Here is a 17832-nt window from a genome sequence, read left to right as displayed (position 1 = left end):
TTATTTACTCATTACATGTGCGAATCGGTGGGCGGGGCTAAACAGGCAGTGATGTAGAAGCAGGTGTTGATCTTCTTCCGCGATGTTTTGCCACATTATTACGTCGTAAAGTGGCACATTTCATGAGCTGTCCTTTTGCCAGACTGGCTTCAATATAAGCTGAGTTTGAGTTCTGAAACATACAGGATGTTTCTATAGTACAATGACCTCTTATATGTTAAGAGATCAGGGGAATTTTGATTTCTCATTTCATGACCCCTTTAAATTAGGAACGCTATATTGGTGTGACCCCCATAGTGCTGCCTATGAAGGGATCTCCCTAAGTTTTGGAACAGACCCACTATATAAGACCTGTAAGGAGCCATTCGCACAGAATGTGTTTTTTATTCCACTGCACTACTTATCCTTTGTTTTTCTATGTAAATACACGCTAAATGGACATCTAGCATGTATTTACATAGAAACTGTCTGTTGCTAAAAATGCGGCACTCGAGTTCATTTTTCAAAGCAAAAACAAAACAGTACAGACATTTAGCATTTTCATACGTTGCAAACCTTCAGGGCAAGAATCTTTATTCATCCAGTGCAGCTTGAGCAATCACACAGGTGCCAATTGGGATCAAATCTGTGTTGGTTCTGGTACAAAAAGGTCAATAAACTGTCTTAAATAGACTTCGTTTACAATTGGAAATCTCAGAAATGGGCTGTTGGACTCCTGTGGCTTTAGAGCAGTGTAGATCTTGTTGTGATGTGGGTGATGACAGCAGAGACTGCAGTGTGGTTAACCCAAGATATTTATTTATTTGGTTTATAACCTCAGATTGCAAAGCACATGACTGGCGCTTCCTGACCAGTGCTAGTTAGGAGTCGATTGTAATCAGGTTTGCATGCAGTTTATTTGCAGTTTTATTATTTGCAGAATAATTGAGGCTTATAATTCTTCACTTAAATGATGAATCATACTGAATCCAGTGCACAGTATCAAAACTAGCCCTTAGTGGAATGTGCAAAACAACTTAAGCTTTATGAACTCCATCTGTGGCATAATATATTGATTCATCCCTCAGTTTGTCAAAGCAAACAAAAATTATGTTTACAGCGATGCACTTGCAGTGGAAGTCTAAGATGTGAGGCATTCCAGAGGGATTCAAAGCAGAAACGTGTTGAAGTGCTGTGCATGTTTATTATTTGAGCCGTTTAGTTGTCTCAATCATCCTTTTAGCAGTGGGACCACTTGTCTAGATGAACGTCTGGTTCTGTGTTATCGACATAATTCCTGTGGGTGGACTTTTCTGTTGAAACCTGAGGCAGTGTCCAGTCTGTCTAATGGTATGATTCTTAATTTGAGAGAAAGTTGTGCAGTAATCAAGTATCAGGTGGATGTTATTTTTAATCAGTTATCACTGTGATTTCTAGAAGATTTTAAAGGGACAAAACATGTAGCCTGAAAGCATGTTTGCATGAATTATTGTAAATATTTAATGCACAAAATTTACTATTATGCTGTCTGCTTAAAGCAAATTCATTTAGTCATTTTTATCTTCATTAAACATTTTTTTTTTTGTATTTATTATGAAAGCCCAAAAACTGAATTTTAAAATAAATTGTGAAATAAGCAATAAATGTTTTTTGATTGCTTTATTTAAAACAACGCATGGCTATTTTCAAACATTTTTTTCAGCTGTATAATGGTGTATTTATGACCTCTACCAGCAGGGGCAAACTGTGAATGCTAACCAGTTAACCTTCATTCCATAACATGAGAGGAAATATTTCATAACTTTGCACAGAGTTTTGTTAGTCTTGGTGCTTTATTTGATATTTGTGTATTTTATTGTTTATCCTAGTGCAATACCTCAGAGACTTCCTTTGTATGTGTATTGCTGTAAATAATGCAAGATTTTTGCTTGTTTTCAAACTGAACAACATGAAGCTGTTGTATTGATCTAAAATGCAGTATATTATACACTCTTAGGATGTGTTCTGACTGACAGTCCAGCAGGAGAGACTCTCTGAGCTATGCAGTGTCTGCTTTGAGTGTAGATATGTGTGTTTGTTTGTCAGAGATATAAAGGGACATGGAGAAAAAGCAGACTGGATCAAGTCTAGGAGAATCCCAGTGACGAGCAAACAGAGCGGATGTGATTAATTATTTACGTGCCATATTTATCCTCCAGACATCATTTTTTCTCTATCAGCAGTGCTGCGAGCAGCAAGTACTGTTTCAAGATGATGCAACATCTAAACAGAGATATGGAGACGGTGCTACAGGCAGTTTCTCTGACACACACACACACACTCTTTCTCCTCGGTTTCATTACTGCGATCGCTGCAGCAATGGGAAGCGGTGTGTGTTTAGCAGTGTTTCACAGAGCCGGTGGGTGTTGATAGAGTCGGTGAGAACTGAAACAGGTGGGTGAGAGTAAAGTCAAAGTTCATGCTTGGATTCATATTTTTGAAACTCTGCAGTCATTTTTTGGGGCCAAATTTGATCATGTTGGGTTTCCTGTGTATCCTCTTTAGTTTATAATCTCACACTATATATTACACTCATGCATATATAGTGGCTTTTCATTGTAGCTTGATAGGTCAAATAGCTATTTTAGTTTCCATCCAGTGTCTTTATGCACATTTTGGGATATTGCATATACAAGTGTTGTGGGGAAGCACTTAGGTTTGAATAACATTTAGCAAAAACACATAAAAAATGTATACCCTTGAAGAGAAAACTAGTCACTTTTTTATTTTCTAAGTTATGTACATAAACTTCAATGTAAACAAGTTTACCAAATAAATTCCTAGATGCTCATCAAAAACATCATGTAACTGCCTCAAGTCATGTCACTGAATAATAAGCTCAGATGATTGGCTCTGAAATGCGGTTGAAAAGCACTAGTAGAAATTGCGAGGTAAGAATCGCATAAGGAAATTATAAAGACCTGAATCATTAATTCCAGATATAGTCATGGCCACACCATAAAATAATTGTATCAATTCATACAGGGCTAGTAATACATACAGCTGTATAACCAGATACGTACCCAGGTATCGGATCAGTACTCCGTATCGGCTGATATCCTGAGCCTAGGTATCGGAATCGGTATCGGGAGGAGAAAAAGGGTATCGAACATCTCTAGTTTTGAGACTTTAGTCTTTGCAACTTCAGGGATCTCCAGCATATTCAGTTATCAGACACGACTGGAACTTCAAATAGGACTGGCTTCTATGGTCAGATGAAACTAAAAAAAATATTTTTTTTTAGCAGCAAACACTCAAGATGGGTTTGGTGAACACAGGGATAAAAAGTACCCCATGTGTACAATAAAATATACTGCTGTACTTTTGATGTTGTGGGCCTATATTTCTGCTGGAGGTCCTGGACATCTTGTTTATGATGACTCTATCAAATACCTACAGATAAAAAATCAATAAATGACTGACTCTGTTAGAAATCTGATAATGGGCCATGTTTGGATCTTCCAACCAGACAATAATCCAAACACAAACCTCAAAAACAACACAAAAATGGGTCACTGAGCACAAAACCAAGCTTCTGCTGGCCATTCCAGTCCTCTGACCTGAACCCTGTAGAAAATGAGTGAGGTGAACTGAAGAGAAGAAGCACCGTCATGGAGCTGTGAATCTGAAGGATCTGGAGAGATTCTGGATGAAGGAATGGTCTCTGATCTCTTGTCAGGTGTTCTCTAACCTCATCAGGCATTATAGGAGAACATTTAGAGCTGTTAAACTGGCAAATGGAGGTTTCAAAAAGTATTGAATAAAAGGGTGCTGTTAATTGTGGCCAATGTGTATTAGAGAAAAACATTTATGTCATAATGATATTTCCCCACATTTTAAATTCTTATTAGCCAATGAAAGATTAGATTTTTGTGAATTTTTTTAAATAAAAGATCAAAAGGATTAACAATGCAGATTTATTTTCACAGCCTTCTTTGACCATATTTACCAAGGGTGCCGATATTTTTGGCCATGACTGTAAATGTCTTAAATTTATAATAATCTAAGTTACACATCTGATTGCATTTGTTTTTGCATTTTGATTTTCTGTTCTGATTAAATTGACCTGGAGCCTGATTAACAGAGATCGTCTTGAGACAGAAATTCTTAAGATAAGTTGTAAGAATGTTGAAATACACTCAAGTTCTCAATATTCTCATAAGAACTTTTTTCCTTAAGAATAAAATTATTATATAGTAGTTCTTGTTGAAGACTCATTTATTGACTGAAAAAAACATATGTTTTTTTTTTTTTTTTGCTGTCTGCAGATTACCTTAATAATAAACAAAATAAGCAGGCACACTATTTTCATGAAGACCTTTCAAAGGTTGTTTGCGTTGAATTTTAAGAGCTTTCTTTTCAGGAATTCAAATCAAACGGTATTCAGGAATTCAAAAGTTTTTTCTTCAGAACATTCTTAACCCTCTGCTCCCTGGGGAAGTTGTGGCCTAATGGTTAGAGAGTCGGACTCGTAATCCAAAGGTTGCGGGTTCGAGTCTCGGGCCGGCAGGGATTGTAGGTGGGGGGAGTGAATGTCCAGCGCTCTCTCCACCCTCAATACCACGACTGAGGTGCCCTTGAGCAAGGCACCGAACCCCCAACTGCTCCCCGGGCGCCGCAGCATAAATGGCTGCCCACTGCTCCGGGTGTGTGTTCACGGTGTGTGTGTGTTCACTGCTGTGTGTGTGTTCACTGCTGTGTGTGTGTGTGTTCACTGCTGTGTGTGTGCACGATGGATGGGTTAAATGCAGAGCACGAATTCCGAGTATGGGTCACCATACTTGGCAGTATGTCACTTCACTTCACTGTGTGTCTGTCAAAAATTAGTTTTTTTCCCCAATTAAATTTATCAACTGTATTTTACATAGTTTAGTAATGTTTAGGGATTTTATGGTATTACTAAATTATATTTATGGAATAGTTATGATCCTTTTAGTAGCTGTTAACCACTTTTTGAGCATTGATCAAGTATAGCATGGGGAGGAATGCATGATGCATAAGTGGAGATGGCAAGGCGAAGCGGACCATGCTAACCGTTGAACCCTTGACCCCTTTCTGTAAAAGCGTGAGAGCTTGTTTCAGCGCTAAGAGCAAGGTGATCTCCATAGACGAGAAGGTGCTGAAAATACAGCTCACCAAAAGCAGCGCAGTGACTGACTGTAGGGCAGAGAAGATTGGACATTTTCCACATTAATGTTCTTTGAAACAAAAAACAGTGCTGTAAAAGACTAGCTCTTGCTGCGGGCACGGTGTCAAAAACCCTCGTAACAATCAAAATGTTCTCATCAACTTAATAAGTCGTGTTCCCTTAAACCCGAGTGACACACTGCCAACATTGATGTTTTGCCTGTTTGCCTTTTTCCAGAAAGAGGCTTTTGAATGTTGTTGCATCGTGCGCACACCAAAATCAAACCTCGTAAAGCTTTTCAAAGCCCTGAGGAGATAAAAACCCAGATGCTTGTTTCTAAAGACGCCCTCTTGGTTAGCGGTGAGCGCAGTTCCTGCTGTCACTCAGGCCGCGGTTTTGCTTGCATATTTAATTCTGTTTTCTTGTTCAGTGTCTGGCTCCGTGACAGCATTGCTTTAGCCTGATGTCATTTGACATGTCAGATTCGAGTCACCGACACGGAGGCCTGAGGTTGACATGCTTTGTCAAGGGAGAACGAAAACGTGCTTGCACTTGCACAAAGGCATGTGCGCAACCATTTAAGGCTGCAGCAAGGGCGTTTTTTTATTTTATTATTCTCTTGTTTTATTATTTCTCTCCTCCCCGCAGTCCCGAAGGACTAGAGGAATTAGTAACGTTTTGTTTCGTAATCCATCTCAGGCTGGTGCTGAGGTTTCAAAACTCATAGGAAAGACCAAACACTGAGATTATTTGAGATACGACAGCACGTGTAACTCCATGTGATGTCATAGAGACCGCATTCATGATTTTTTGATCTCAGTTTTTTCTCTAATGAAATCAATTGGAGACTTTCTCTAAAGTCTCAGAAAAAGACCTAAATAATCGCATTTCTAGAGTTTTGGAGGAGATCAGGCTATGTAATTAAAAGAAGAGAAAATGTATTTTAGGTAACCCTAAGTGATAGAAAAATCACAAAAGAGATCAGATTAATATCTATTTTTTTCTTCTAATAGACAATAATGAGATGGAGACTCTCTGGAGGGTTTCAGAAGAGATCTTAGAAAATTGCAGGATATGCAATCAAAAGAATAAGTGTAAAAAAATTGTATGTTTTGTTTTTTTGTTGTTGTTGTTGTTTTTTTCATTTTAGTCAACACCTAAACCCATAAGTTAGAAAAAAATATTCACTAGGGTAGAAAAAGTCTTACAGTTTCTCCTGAGAAAAAAAGACCTTGAACAAAAAGACAGAATTAATAAGAGTTGGTTGACATGTAGTTGCAAATTTACGTATAGTTAGTAGCACTGCTCATATTTTCCAAGATAAAGTTTGCAAGAGATCTCAATATGAAACATTTTTCATTTAATACCCATTTAATCAAATGATTTGAGCTGCTCTTTACACTAATCTATTTATGTTAGCAATTGACTCATTTTTGTCAAAAAGCAAAACTGATACTTTAATGAAGCAAAGGATAAAGTCACTCCTGAGCAATGCATTTTTCACTGGCATCACATTTCTGCATTGCTTTGGGTGTTTGGTCTTTAGTTTTTCTTCTTTGGCTTTTGTCTTTGTTTGGATACGGAACGCTGTTCCTTTTTTTGTTGCGGTAATGGGATGTGCTGTAAAAATCTGCCTTTCCAACGCCACCCACACAAACACTCGTACTGTAATAAAACAAGCCATTTATTTTAGTTTTCTGCCACTGGTTTCTGTCTCTCCCACTTGGACTAGTGGTTGTGTCTACTGCTATTACAGATAACAGCCAGTCCAGAGTCTGGGTTTGACAAGGGTTTTGTTCAAATATTTATAGCAACTGGAGAGTTTGTTAAAAAGTGAATGATATGGCAGATGGTTTTGAGAAACAGTCATGATTCCATCGCTGGCAGTGTCCAGATCCTCAGCGGAGATTACGCTGCGTGTGGCAAAGAAATGTTCTGGATCATCACGTCTGGAATTGATCTCATGAATTATTCTGCCAAACTAGGCCGTGTTCCTGCATCAACATCCATGCTGCTCCTAGAACAAAATTCTTATCAATCAGATTTTTAGGAAAAGGCCAAAAGTTACTGTAGTTTTTAGTTTGCATGCACAGTTCAGTCTATGGCAGGCTTATAGTTTTAAATTTACTAACACTTTAGATTAGGGATGCGTACTTCACGTTAAATTTCTCAGCACAATATATTGGCATTTTCATGTTTAATGCAGGCAGTTTGTAAAGGTTATACATTTTTTATTTCGTATCGAGAATGAAAGCTAAAATTATTTTATGGTCATTTTTGTTTATATTGTTTTCTCCAGGTTTATCTTTATTTTAACTTCATTGTTATCAGTGTTTTTATTTCAGTGTTTTCATTTCGTTAATGAATGTGTTAATAATGAACAGATATAGTAAAAATAAAAAAAAAATCTAGGCATATTATGTGTGAATTTTCAAGAATTTTATTTGGTGCTTTGGTTTTCCGTTTACTACTAATTTTTTATTTTTTTGTTATTTTATCTATTTTTTTTCCTGAGTGTTTTAATTTTAGTATTTTAATGTGTTAACTGGTATCATAAATATGTGACCCTGGACCTCAAAACCAGTCATAAGGGTCAATTTTTCGAAATTGAGATTTATAAGTCATCTGAAAGCTAAATAAATAAGATTTCCGTTGATGTATGGTTTGTTAGGATAGGACAATATGTGAAAATCTGGAATCGGAGGATGCAAAAAATTCAAAATATTGAGAAAATCACCTTTAAAGTTGTCCAAATGAAGTTCTTAGCAATGCATATTACTAATCAAAAATTTAGTTTTGATATCTTTAAAGTAGGAAATTTACAAAATATCTTCATGGAACATGATCTTTATTTAAAATCCTCATGATTTTTGGCATAAAAGAAAAATCAATCATTTTGACCCATACTATGTATTTTTGGCTATTGCTACAAATATACCCCAGCGACTTAAGACTGCTTTTGTGCTCCAGGGTCACATATTTCTCAGTGCAGCACAATGTAGTGTTATTGATAATAAGAGGCATTTTTATGTTTAATACAGGTAGGTTTTATAAGTTTTGTAATATATTCAAAAATGAAAGCTGTATAATTGGTGTCCCTTTTCATTTTATTTGAGTCAATGCTGGAGTCATGTGACGTATTTTAATTCAGTTTCTGTTTTTACCAGTTTTGTTAGTTTTTATATTTCAGTTAGCAAAAATGTTTTCGTTTTAGTTTGCGTTAGCAAAAATAAACAAAATAGATCATTAGAAGTATGTGTTAAATACCATAATGCGGTCAGGTGGTCAGAGGGGTGGAGTCAAACAAAGAGGCATTGGTGATGTCATCCAAAAAGGGAAGTTGTTTTAGAGGTAGAGCAAGATGTTAAGATTACAAAAACAAACATTGTTTTAATTTGGAAAAATAACACCTGGCTTTCCACCAGATCAGCCAGTTTACTCGCACGACAGTTTACTTGTTGAAAGTGTTACGCTGCTAGCATCGCACGGTTCATTTGGAGCGTTTGGCTTCCCATAAAGCTCATAACCAAATAAAACAGGCAGTGTGATGATGAGGTAGGATAATTTGGCATGCAGATATGAGACACGTCAGCACTTCTAAAATAAACGGCTAAAGAAAAACACACTTAATAATTAATCTTTTACTCTCCAGTGGTTGCACATGTGCTTGAGGTCGTGTATCATCTCATAACCGAGTGTGACTTCTCTGTCTCTCTCTTCTTCCTCCTCAGGTAACTCATGTCAGAGCGGACTGGTGCCAGCGCTGGTTCGAGCTCCTCTGCCCACTGTACCACACTCTCTGGGCATGAAGCACTTCCTTCCCTTCCCTCTGGATGGTGGCTCCACGCTCAGCTTCATTCCCAGCTTCAGCAGCGTGAGTCACACACACACACACACACACACTCCGTCTGGAGGTGTTAATGAGGTTCACTCTGTTCTCGCGCTGGTGGTCAGACACGCCGTCCGCCGTGGTTTGAAGAGAGTGTCGCTGGGGATAATTGTCATATGAATGCTGGTTGTTCTGGAACTGTTGGTTGTGGAGTGCTTTGCAGTGCATTCTGGAAATATAATGCCGGCTGTTGTCTTAGGTTTGTGTCAAGATCTTGTCAAGATCACATAAACATCTACTGCGTAGTCAGCTGGATGCGGGAAATGATAGATGTATATATGGCTTATGAATAATAACAACTGGAGCTAAAAGAAGAAGAAAAATAACTTGTCTTTGTTATTTAGGAAAAATCACAAAGGACATCTATTGAATGTCTTGTTTGTTTCTCATAGATACCAGTGAGGTTACATAGAGAAGATATCAGAGACCTTTGCTTGGGTATTCAAACTCTGCTTAGGAGATCTCAAACTCTATGATATCAAAGGGATAGCAATAAAAAGATCTCAAAATGATCTCAAATACTTTGCGTTAAATTCTCAAAGGATCTGAGCTGCTATTTGCATTTGTTTTATAGCTCTGTACTCTATTTTTTACTTCTCATATGGAGTTTAAGAAGAAGCATCTCAGACAAAGTTGATTATATTAAACAAATCATAACTGAGAACTCTGAGACCTTTCAGAAATACATTTTCAATGTGATGCTAATCTGCTCTCCAACCTGTTCTCATAAGAAAAGGTGTCAAAACAAAGATATCTCTTTAATATCTTAATTGTTTCTCATAGACACTAATGAGAATAAATGAAGGAAAAAATTTGAGAACTAAGCCTTCTGTTTCTCATACGTGTCTCCTTAGAAAAGTCCTCAGTAATTCCAGAAAATAACTCAAAAATGTCTCAAATTGTGCTGAGATTTGGGAAAATACTATGCTATCGAAATCCAGATCTCAATATGAACTCAGACATCGCTTTTCAAATGCTCATCAAAGACTAAATTATGCATTTTGTTAATTGTAAAGCTCTGCACTCTTACTGTGTGACTCATTTGTGTTTTTTTATTCTCATATGGAATTTTAGAACAAAGCCTTCAACTGTTTCCATTAGAAAAAGGTGTCAGAAATATCTCCTTAACATCTCAGTTGTTTCTCCTAGTCACACATGAGAATAAATGAGAACAAAATTGAGAGAAGCCTCCTACTTCTCAGATGTTTCCATAGAAGAAGACCCCAGAAATGTCCCAGATCTCCTCTAGAATTTAGGAAGAGATCTTAACAATATCTCAAACTGTGCTCAGATTTGCAAAGATACTAAAGTCTGCAATCAAAAGCCAGAAACCTCACTATAAACTCATATTATTCTGTATACTAAACCGTTACTGTGTCTCATTTGTGTTCTCATTTTTTAGTAGAAGAAACATCGGAGACAAATCTGACACTTATATTAGTCATACCTGCAATTTGCATTTATTCCCCTGAGCTTTAAAAGAGCAACCTCTGAGCAATCCTCTGGGATCACTTTTTGCTGCGTTGCTTTGGGTTTTTGTCAGCATGAGAAAAACATTTTTGCAAGATGCTGGTGTGGCACTAAAGCACTCATCAGCGCTCACCCAGCGCATTTGCTAAAGTCTGGAAAAGCACAAAAGACAGGCCGTGTTGTCCTGAGACGGTGTATCGCTGGGAGGGAATTTGGCTGGAGGGACGACTGAACTGGCTGGACCTGCGTTTGGAAACTGGAGTGTGGGATTTTTCAAACATGCTGGTAACAGATGCATGCATGTGGAGCGGAGAGGCACAGTCGTGCATCACAGAAGAGTTTAGTCATACACACACACACACACACTTTTTGATAGCGGTTCAGAGAGAGGCAGTGATGGTCGCCAAGGCTGACATTTGCTCTGGATCCCTAATCTGTATTTAACAGACTTTTCCTTAAATAATGAGTTGGGCATTGGCCGTCCTCTGGAGCTGGTAATCTGATACTAGATTAACTCACAGTACTCTCTCGCTCGCTCATGCTCTTATGCTATGTTGGCGAAGCTCGCTCTAATATTGAATTCCAGAGTTGGCTTGATCAGGGTTGTAAATGCATTTATGTCCCATTCTTTAGTTATTTTGTTTTTTGCTCGGTGTGCTTTTACACGTGGCACAGATGCAACAGTGGGTTTCACTCACCTCACAGAGTTTTATGTGTCATGATCGACTCGAGCTCTTTCAGATGGAGCGTGAGGATTTTGCAGTGTGTGTAACGTGTGTGTGTGTGTGTATGTGTGTGTTCATTCTCAGGAAACAGTGAGGTCAGATCTATAGCTGGCTCTCAGAGGCGTGTTAAACATTCACTGGTTCAGAATCGTAAACACAAAGGAATCTTATAGAATATGACAGCAGGGATTTTCCAACCCTAATATATGTTAACAGCAATTTTACAAGGCTGGAATGATGTGCACAGTTTTTTCCAAATAATGCATATAAAGAAGCCTGTAATGTACGCATAAAGCCGTCTAAATTTGGTTATATGAGAGCAGAGCTAATTTAACATTAAAGTGACTTTGCCAAATTGATATGCTGCATAGTTACAAATGGCAAATGCACACAAAATAGGTCTATAAACCTGACTAGCTGTGAACACAAGAAGCGATGCGCGACGGATCATTTTGTCAGTCACTAAGGATGACTGGAATGGAATACTAGTATACTGTCTGGTATACATTTAAAAATATTATATATATTTAAAAAAATATATTTATATGATTTGATAATTAATAATTCTCAAAATTTCTAAATACTTGATCGTCCGAATAATGTTAATACTTGAAAAAGTAAAAAAAAAAAAGTAAAAATAGTATTATTAAATACTTAAACAATGTAGCTTTTATATTTTCAAAATTATTAAGATTTTAATATTACAAGTAATAATTTAAAATTATGCTTTATGTAAAATTATGCTTTTAAAATATTGCTTTTCACTGCGCACAGACAGATTCTAGACCCTGTGGCATTGCGCCTGGTTAGTAATACATTTAGACACAGTTATGACTCTCTGGGTTGTACTGCGATATAAAACAGGGCTACTAGGTCGGATATGAAAGTTATGAAACATCAGAGAGGAGTTTTTGGAAAGCATGAGTCTCAGGTGCACGTGGAATCCGGGTGGATTAAGTGTATCTGACGCAGATCCAGTGAGGAAACGTCAAGCAGTGCTTTTAAAGCAGAGGACATATGAGGGCAGAAGATAATATCAGACCAATATTACGCATTTCAGAACAATGCGGAGACGAATCTAGTCCGGTTTTCTCCATAATGCTTTGTTCAAAGGTTCTCAGTGAAGAACGATGCACTCGGGGAGTGTCCGAAAAAAGAGATGAGAGCAAAGGAATGAGGCTGAACAGTTTTCTGTTAAGGCCCACGAAAATACCATTTATCTTTCCTGAGGCCTGCATTTGCCTGCGAGAAACAATACAAACTCTATTTCCCCTGTAGAGAGCTCTGCACTACGCTATAGATTTCTCAGTGGAAAATTGCTCTGGAGTGGAGCGCTGGGAGTGACACATGGGCCCCAGCGCCATCCGCTCGGCCTGTTTACCAGCGCCTGATCTTCTCTGGTGCGTTAGGCCAGGGTTTCGGAGTTGATGAAAAGCTAATAATTAATTCAGACATAGAAAAGGCAAGTCAAAATTCATTTGTAAACCGCTTGTACACATTGTTTCAAAGCAGCTTGACAGAAATTCATGATGTTAATGGGTGGTAATATAGTTAGATGTGCCAAAATAGAAAAATCACAAAATGGCTCAGTTGCTTATCACATGCATTTGGAAATGCAACATGTTCATGGAAATATTTAGATCAAATGTAAATGGTTTATTATTATTCTTAAAATAATAATATAAAGCAAAAAAAAAAAAAAAAAAAAAAATATATATATATATATATATATATATATGAAATATTTTATTACAATATTTTATTGTAATATATAGTTACTTCAAGCTTTTATAAAATATTTGATCATTTTAAACAAATTATAAAAGACACACATTATTCCATTTTACTAAGATTTTTTTTTATTATTATTTTATATTATTATTTTTCTATTAAAAATAACAATATATTCTTATATATTTTTATGCTAATATTTTATTGTAATATATGATTTTTAATATCATTTTAAACTTTTTTTATTTTTAAGTAATAAAAAAGACAAACAATTCTATATATTTGCTATTTTAATTTATTTTAATAGTTTTAGTTTTATTATTATTTTATATTACATACAAATGTGCTGTTTACTGAATTATTTAAATGCTGAAAATCTCAGGGGGTCCTTTAAGAAAATTTTTATCTCAAAGCTTCAGCTGTCAATAAAAATCGGGAATCCCTGCATTTGGCTAACGAATAAGCTGAAGGGATGAGGTGAGTGTGTGTGTGTGTGTGTGTGTGTGAGCGAGGTGGAGCGATGTAAACAGACACACGCAGCGGTGCAGGTTTCTCATTCCCACTCTGTTCCCGCTCTCACGGTGATGCTTTGTTCTCTGGTGATCTGCCAATGGCCGCTCCCTGGTTGAATGCACTGTTAATACCCCATCTTTTTACGCTGATGTTTTCCTGCCAGTTCGTCTGCGCAGCTGAGCATAATATACTGCATTTTGATTAAAACAATTTGTGCTTTTGCAGATGCGGAATCGCTGGGAGAGCGGAGATGTATCAGAGCCCGGAGGGGTTTAGTTGGCTAAATTGAAACGTCTTTCAAACCCTGACATATTCTGAGCTGTTTTCCGCACACATGAAGCATTCCTCGGGATCTGAATCATCTGTATTGTTGTTTTCAGTGACCTCAATGCATGAATGAAACGGGTACGGCCCTATTTGTGACACCCAGCAGAATCATTCAGTGTCATAAGTCTGTGATGTCACGATAGATCAGGTTTGACGGCGTGCAGTGTACACTTACCGTGGTCATGTTGATGTGTTTCATGTTAGAAACGAGCAGCTGCTGACCTGAAGTGGGTCGCACATGCTGGGAAGGTAATTGCTCTCTGAAATTCAATCTAACACCACCATGCTTTACATTTCAGGTGCGTATGACTTTGACGGATATTTCTGGCTGTTTTCCTGTTTTCTTCGATTTCACCCTCCTCCAGCTGCTCCCATTTTCCTTTTCACATCACTTTTTTGGGTTCAAACCACAGTATGCGTGCGACATCAACATTGGAAAACTGTTGCATCATTAACAGTTTCAGTTAAAGGCGTAGCTGAAAATTTGCTGAAAATTTACGCTCCCTAAATCCATGCAAGATGTAGATGAGTTTGTTTCTTTATAGGAAAAGATTTGGAGAAATGCAGCATTCTATCACTTGCCAATGCATCCTCACCAACGGATCCTCTGCAGTGAATGGGTGCCGTCAGAATAAGAGTCCAAACAGCTGATAATAAAAACATCACAATAACCCACAAGTAATCCACACCACTCCAGTCCATCAGTCAACATCTTGTGAAATGAAAAGCTGCATGTTTGTAAGAAACAAATCAATCATTAAGGCATTTTTTTTTTAGCTTCAAACTGTTTTTTTTTTTTCAGATAAAATACTATAATCCATAATATTGCTTCCTCCAGTGAAAAACTCTTATGGTCTGAATCAGGAGAGAAATATGCTCTGATTAAGCACTGTTTATAAGCAAAAAACAGTTCAAATGAAACGTTATTATGAATTATGGACTCATACTTTGGCCGGAAGTGACGGTTTAAAGTAAAAACATATTAATGATTGATTTGTTTCTTACAAACATGCAGCTTTTCACTTCTCAAGATGTTAACTGATGGACTGGAGTGGTGTGGATTATTGTGATGTTTTTATCAGCTGTTTGGACTCTCATTCTGACGGCACCCATTCACTGCAGAGGATCTACTGGTGAGCAAGTAATTTAATGCTGAATCTTTTCCCATAAATAAACAAACTCATGTACATCTTAGATGGCCTGAGGGTGAGTACATTTTCAGCAAATTTTCATTTCTGAATGAACTTTTCCGTTAGGTGAATAATCGGCTAAATATAAAGAATGCAAACTCTACCGGAGTACATTAATTAATAAATATCAAGTTAATTTAATGTGTCAGTTTTGGTTAATATACTCTAGAATGTCTATTAATGTTTCTAAATATCTTATATTATCAATTTAATTAACATGTAATGCGAACATCCTGAATACTATAAATCTCAAGCTGGATTTAATGTTCAATTTTAGGCTATAGACACTTAAAAAATATATATGTGCAATCGGTTTCCAGTGTTTCAAGTAAACTAGTAGAGAAGGCAGTCAGAACAAGTTTGAAATTCTCAACTGTTAAAACTGTGCTTGTCAGTGTTCTTGTTTATGACACTTATACGACTGTAAAACTCTAGCTTTATATCTTTAAGCGTATTTGGATGCATTTTGCTTGTTTGTTGAACCACAAGCTCTGATGACAAACAGACTTGCATCCAGACAAACAGCTCTTGTGGGAGAGTTTGCACATTTGCCAGTTTATGTAGTATGCATCGCACCATGTTTCTCTACTGAAGACGTTTATGCTGTCAGTGTCACGCAAGCCTGTTTACACCTGTAACATGTAATGAAAGGCCTCCCGCCTTTAGTCTCCGGAGAACCTCACTTAAGTCTTCAATGCAAGCTTTTTGCTGAGATTTATGAGGTAGACGTGAGTTTAAAAGTGCAAGGGCTGTTTGAAACGTTAGCCTACAGACATGCTTGCCTTTGCTGTAACCTGGTCACCCTCGTTCCCGTCCCATCCCTGTTTTACATGCAAGTCTACAAGACATACAACCATGTCCCGCTTTCCTTCGGGGTCAAATGGAGTTTCTGACTCTGCACACTCGCTGTGTTTACATGCAGCCTGATAATCCATTACTAATCTGACTCGTGGCTCAGCTGAAATGAAAAGGCTTCATGTAAACACCTCAGGTGATGTAGATCTTAAATAATTCATTAAACTGAAGAAAAACACCCCTGTAAACAACTGAATCTGGCTACTCTCACAGTCTGATTCAAAAATAGCTTGCATGCATGCAAAGCTTTTATTGTGTTTGTTAAGTGAAGTTAGAGATGTAAGAAGAAAGCTTTCTTGGCATATTTTCAGATGAAAAGGCAAACATACTTAGAAAGGTAAACACACTTAATGCACTGGGAAGATATGCTGATTTGTCTCGTCTATTCCGGATGCAACTCTAGACACAACAAACTGTCTTTGATTTACTGTCAGAAGTTATTTAAATACAAAAAAAAATAAAAATTTAAAAGCCAATGGAGTCACTTTTTTAAAAGAAATTAATACTTTTATTCAACAAGGACACATTAAAATGATCGAAAGTATCATTTAGAATGTTACAAATAATTCTATTTCAAATAAATGCAGTTGTTTTGAATTTTCTATTCATCAAAGAATTGTAAAATTGTTACAGTTTCCACAAAAATATTAATCTGCATAACTGTTTTCAACATTGATAATGAGAAATGTTTCTCGAGGAGCAAATCAGTATATTTTTTAAATGAGTGAAGTGAAGTGACATATGGCCAAGTATGGTGACCCATACTCGGAATTCGTGCTCTGCATTTAACCCATCCAACGTGCACACACACAGCAGTGAACACACACACACCGTGAACACACACCCGGAGCAGTGGGCAGCCATTTATGCTGCGGCGCCCGGGGAGCAGTTGGGGGTTCGGTGCCTTGCTCAAGAGCACCTCAGTCGTGGTATTGAGGGTGGAGAGAGCGCTGGACATTCACTCCCCCCACCTACAATCCCTGCCGGCCCGAGACTCGAACCCACAACCTTTGGATTACGAGTCCGACTCTCTAACCATTAGGCCACGACTTCCCCTTTTTGAAAGGTATAGTGTGTGTGTGTGCTCGCGTTTTTGTGACATATGAGGACACAAATTTGTATAACGACATGGGTATGACAGGTATTACAAGGAGAAGGTGACTTATGAGGACATTGCCCCATGTCCCCATATTTCAAAAGGCTTATAAATCATACAGAATGAGTTTTTTTTTGAGAACGTATGCACAAAGTTTCCTGTAAGGGGTAGGTTTAGGTGTAGGGCGAATGAAAATATGGTTTGTACAGTATAAAAACCATTATGCCTATGGAATGTCCCCCAATTCACAAAAACAACCATTTGTGTGTGTGTGTGTGTGTGTGTTTGAGGGGGAATGAAGCAGCTGGAGTCACTCTATTGTGCCTCAAAAATCAAACAATTTCAATCTCCACCATATTTTAGGGATTTACAAACTTGAGTATGAAAATGCCGTCATTATTTATGCATTCGAACGTCTTTCAAAACAATGGAAATGAATGTTGACTACAGATGTCAAGCAAGATTCTTAATGGTTTTAATTGAATAATGACTTCAATGTCAGTCATTTCAAAGCTAGAAGGCTTGAAATATAAAGTATGAGTCATATGGACTTGTTTTATTATGCTTTTTTACTTTTTGAAGCCTTGTTTTCCATCCACTTACATTATGTGAAAGAGAACAGCTTAGATATTTGACTAAACCTCTTTTGTGGCATACATGACATGCTGGTGAGTAAATAATGACAGAATTTTCATTTTTGTCTGAACTGTTCCTTCAGTCCTGTAACTCATATGGACGTATGGCGTAACTGAAGAAGCAGGACAGTTCGTTTCACAGTGTTCTGCTTCTTGTGTCTGATGCCTTGTGTTGTGTTCAGTGGCGTGTGGTCATATTCACCTTCCTCTCTTTCACACCATAATCAATCTTGTTCTGTAAGCATGGACGAATCG

The 17832-nt window shown here is 37.4% G+C and overlaps 1 protein-coding gene across 5 annotated transcripts in view; it reads left to right on the top strand.

The window, feature by feature from the left end:
• Positions 1-17832, top strand: part of LOC306887703 (zinc finger protein 385D-like) — a 107112-nt gene that overhangs the window by 46439 nt on the left and 42841 nt on the right. For all 5 annotated transcript variants that reach the window (XM_079445668.1, XM_079445664.1, XM_079445666.1 and 2 more), the window contains one exon: positions 8878-9020. In XM_079445668.1, coding sequence (XP_079301794.1) covers positions 8952-9020 — 69 coding nt within the window. In that variant the 5' untranslated portion in view covers positions 8878-8951. The remainder of the gene's footprint in view (positions 1-8877; positions 9021-17832) is intronic.

The sequence above is a fragment of the Barbus barbus genome (assembly GCF_936440315.1).
Source record: "Barbus barbus genome assembly, chromosome: 21".
Lineage (NCBI taxonomy): Eukaryota > Metazoa > Chordata > Actinopteri > Cypriniformes > Cyprinidae > Barbus > Barbus barbus.
This window is presented reverse-complemented; position numbering and strand designations above follow the sequence as displayed.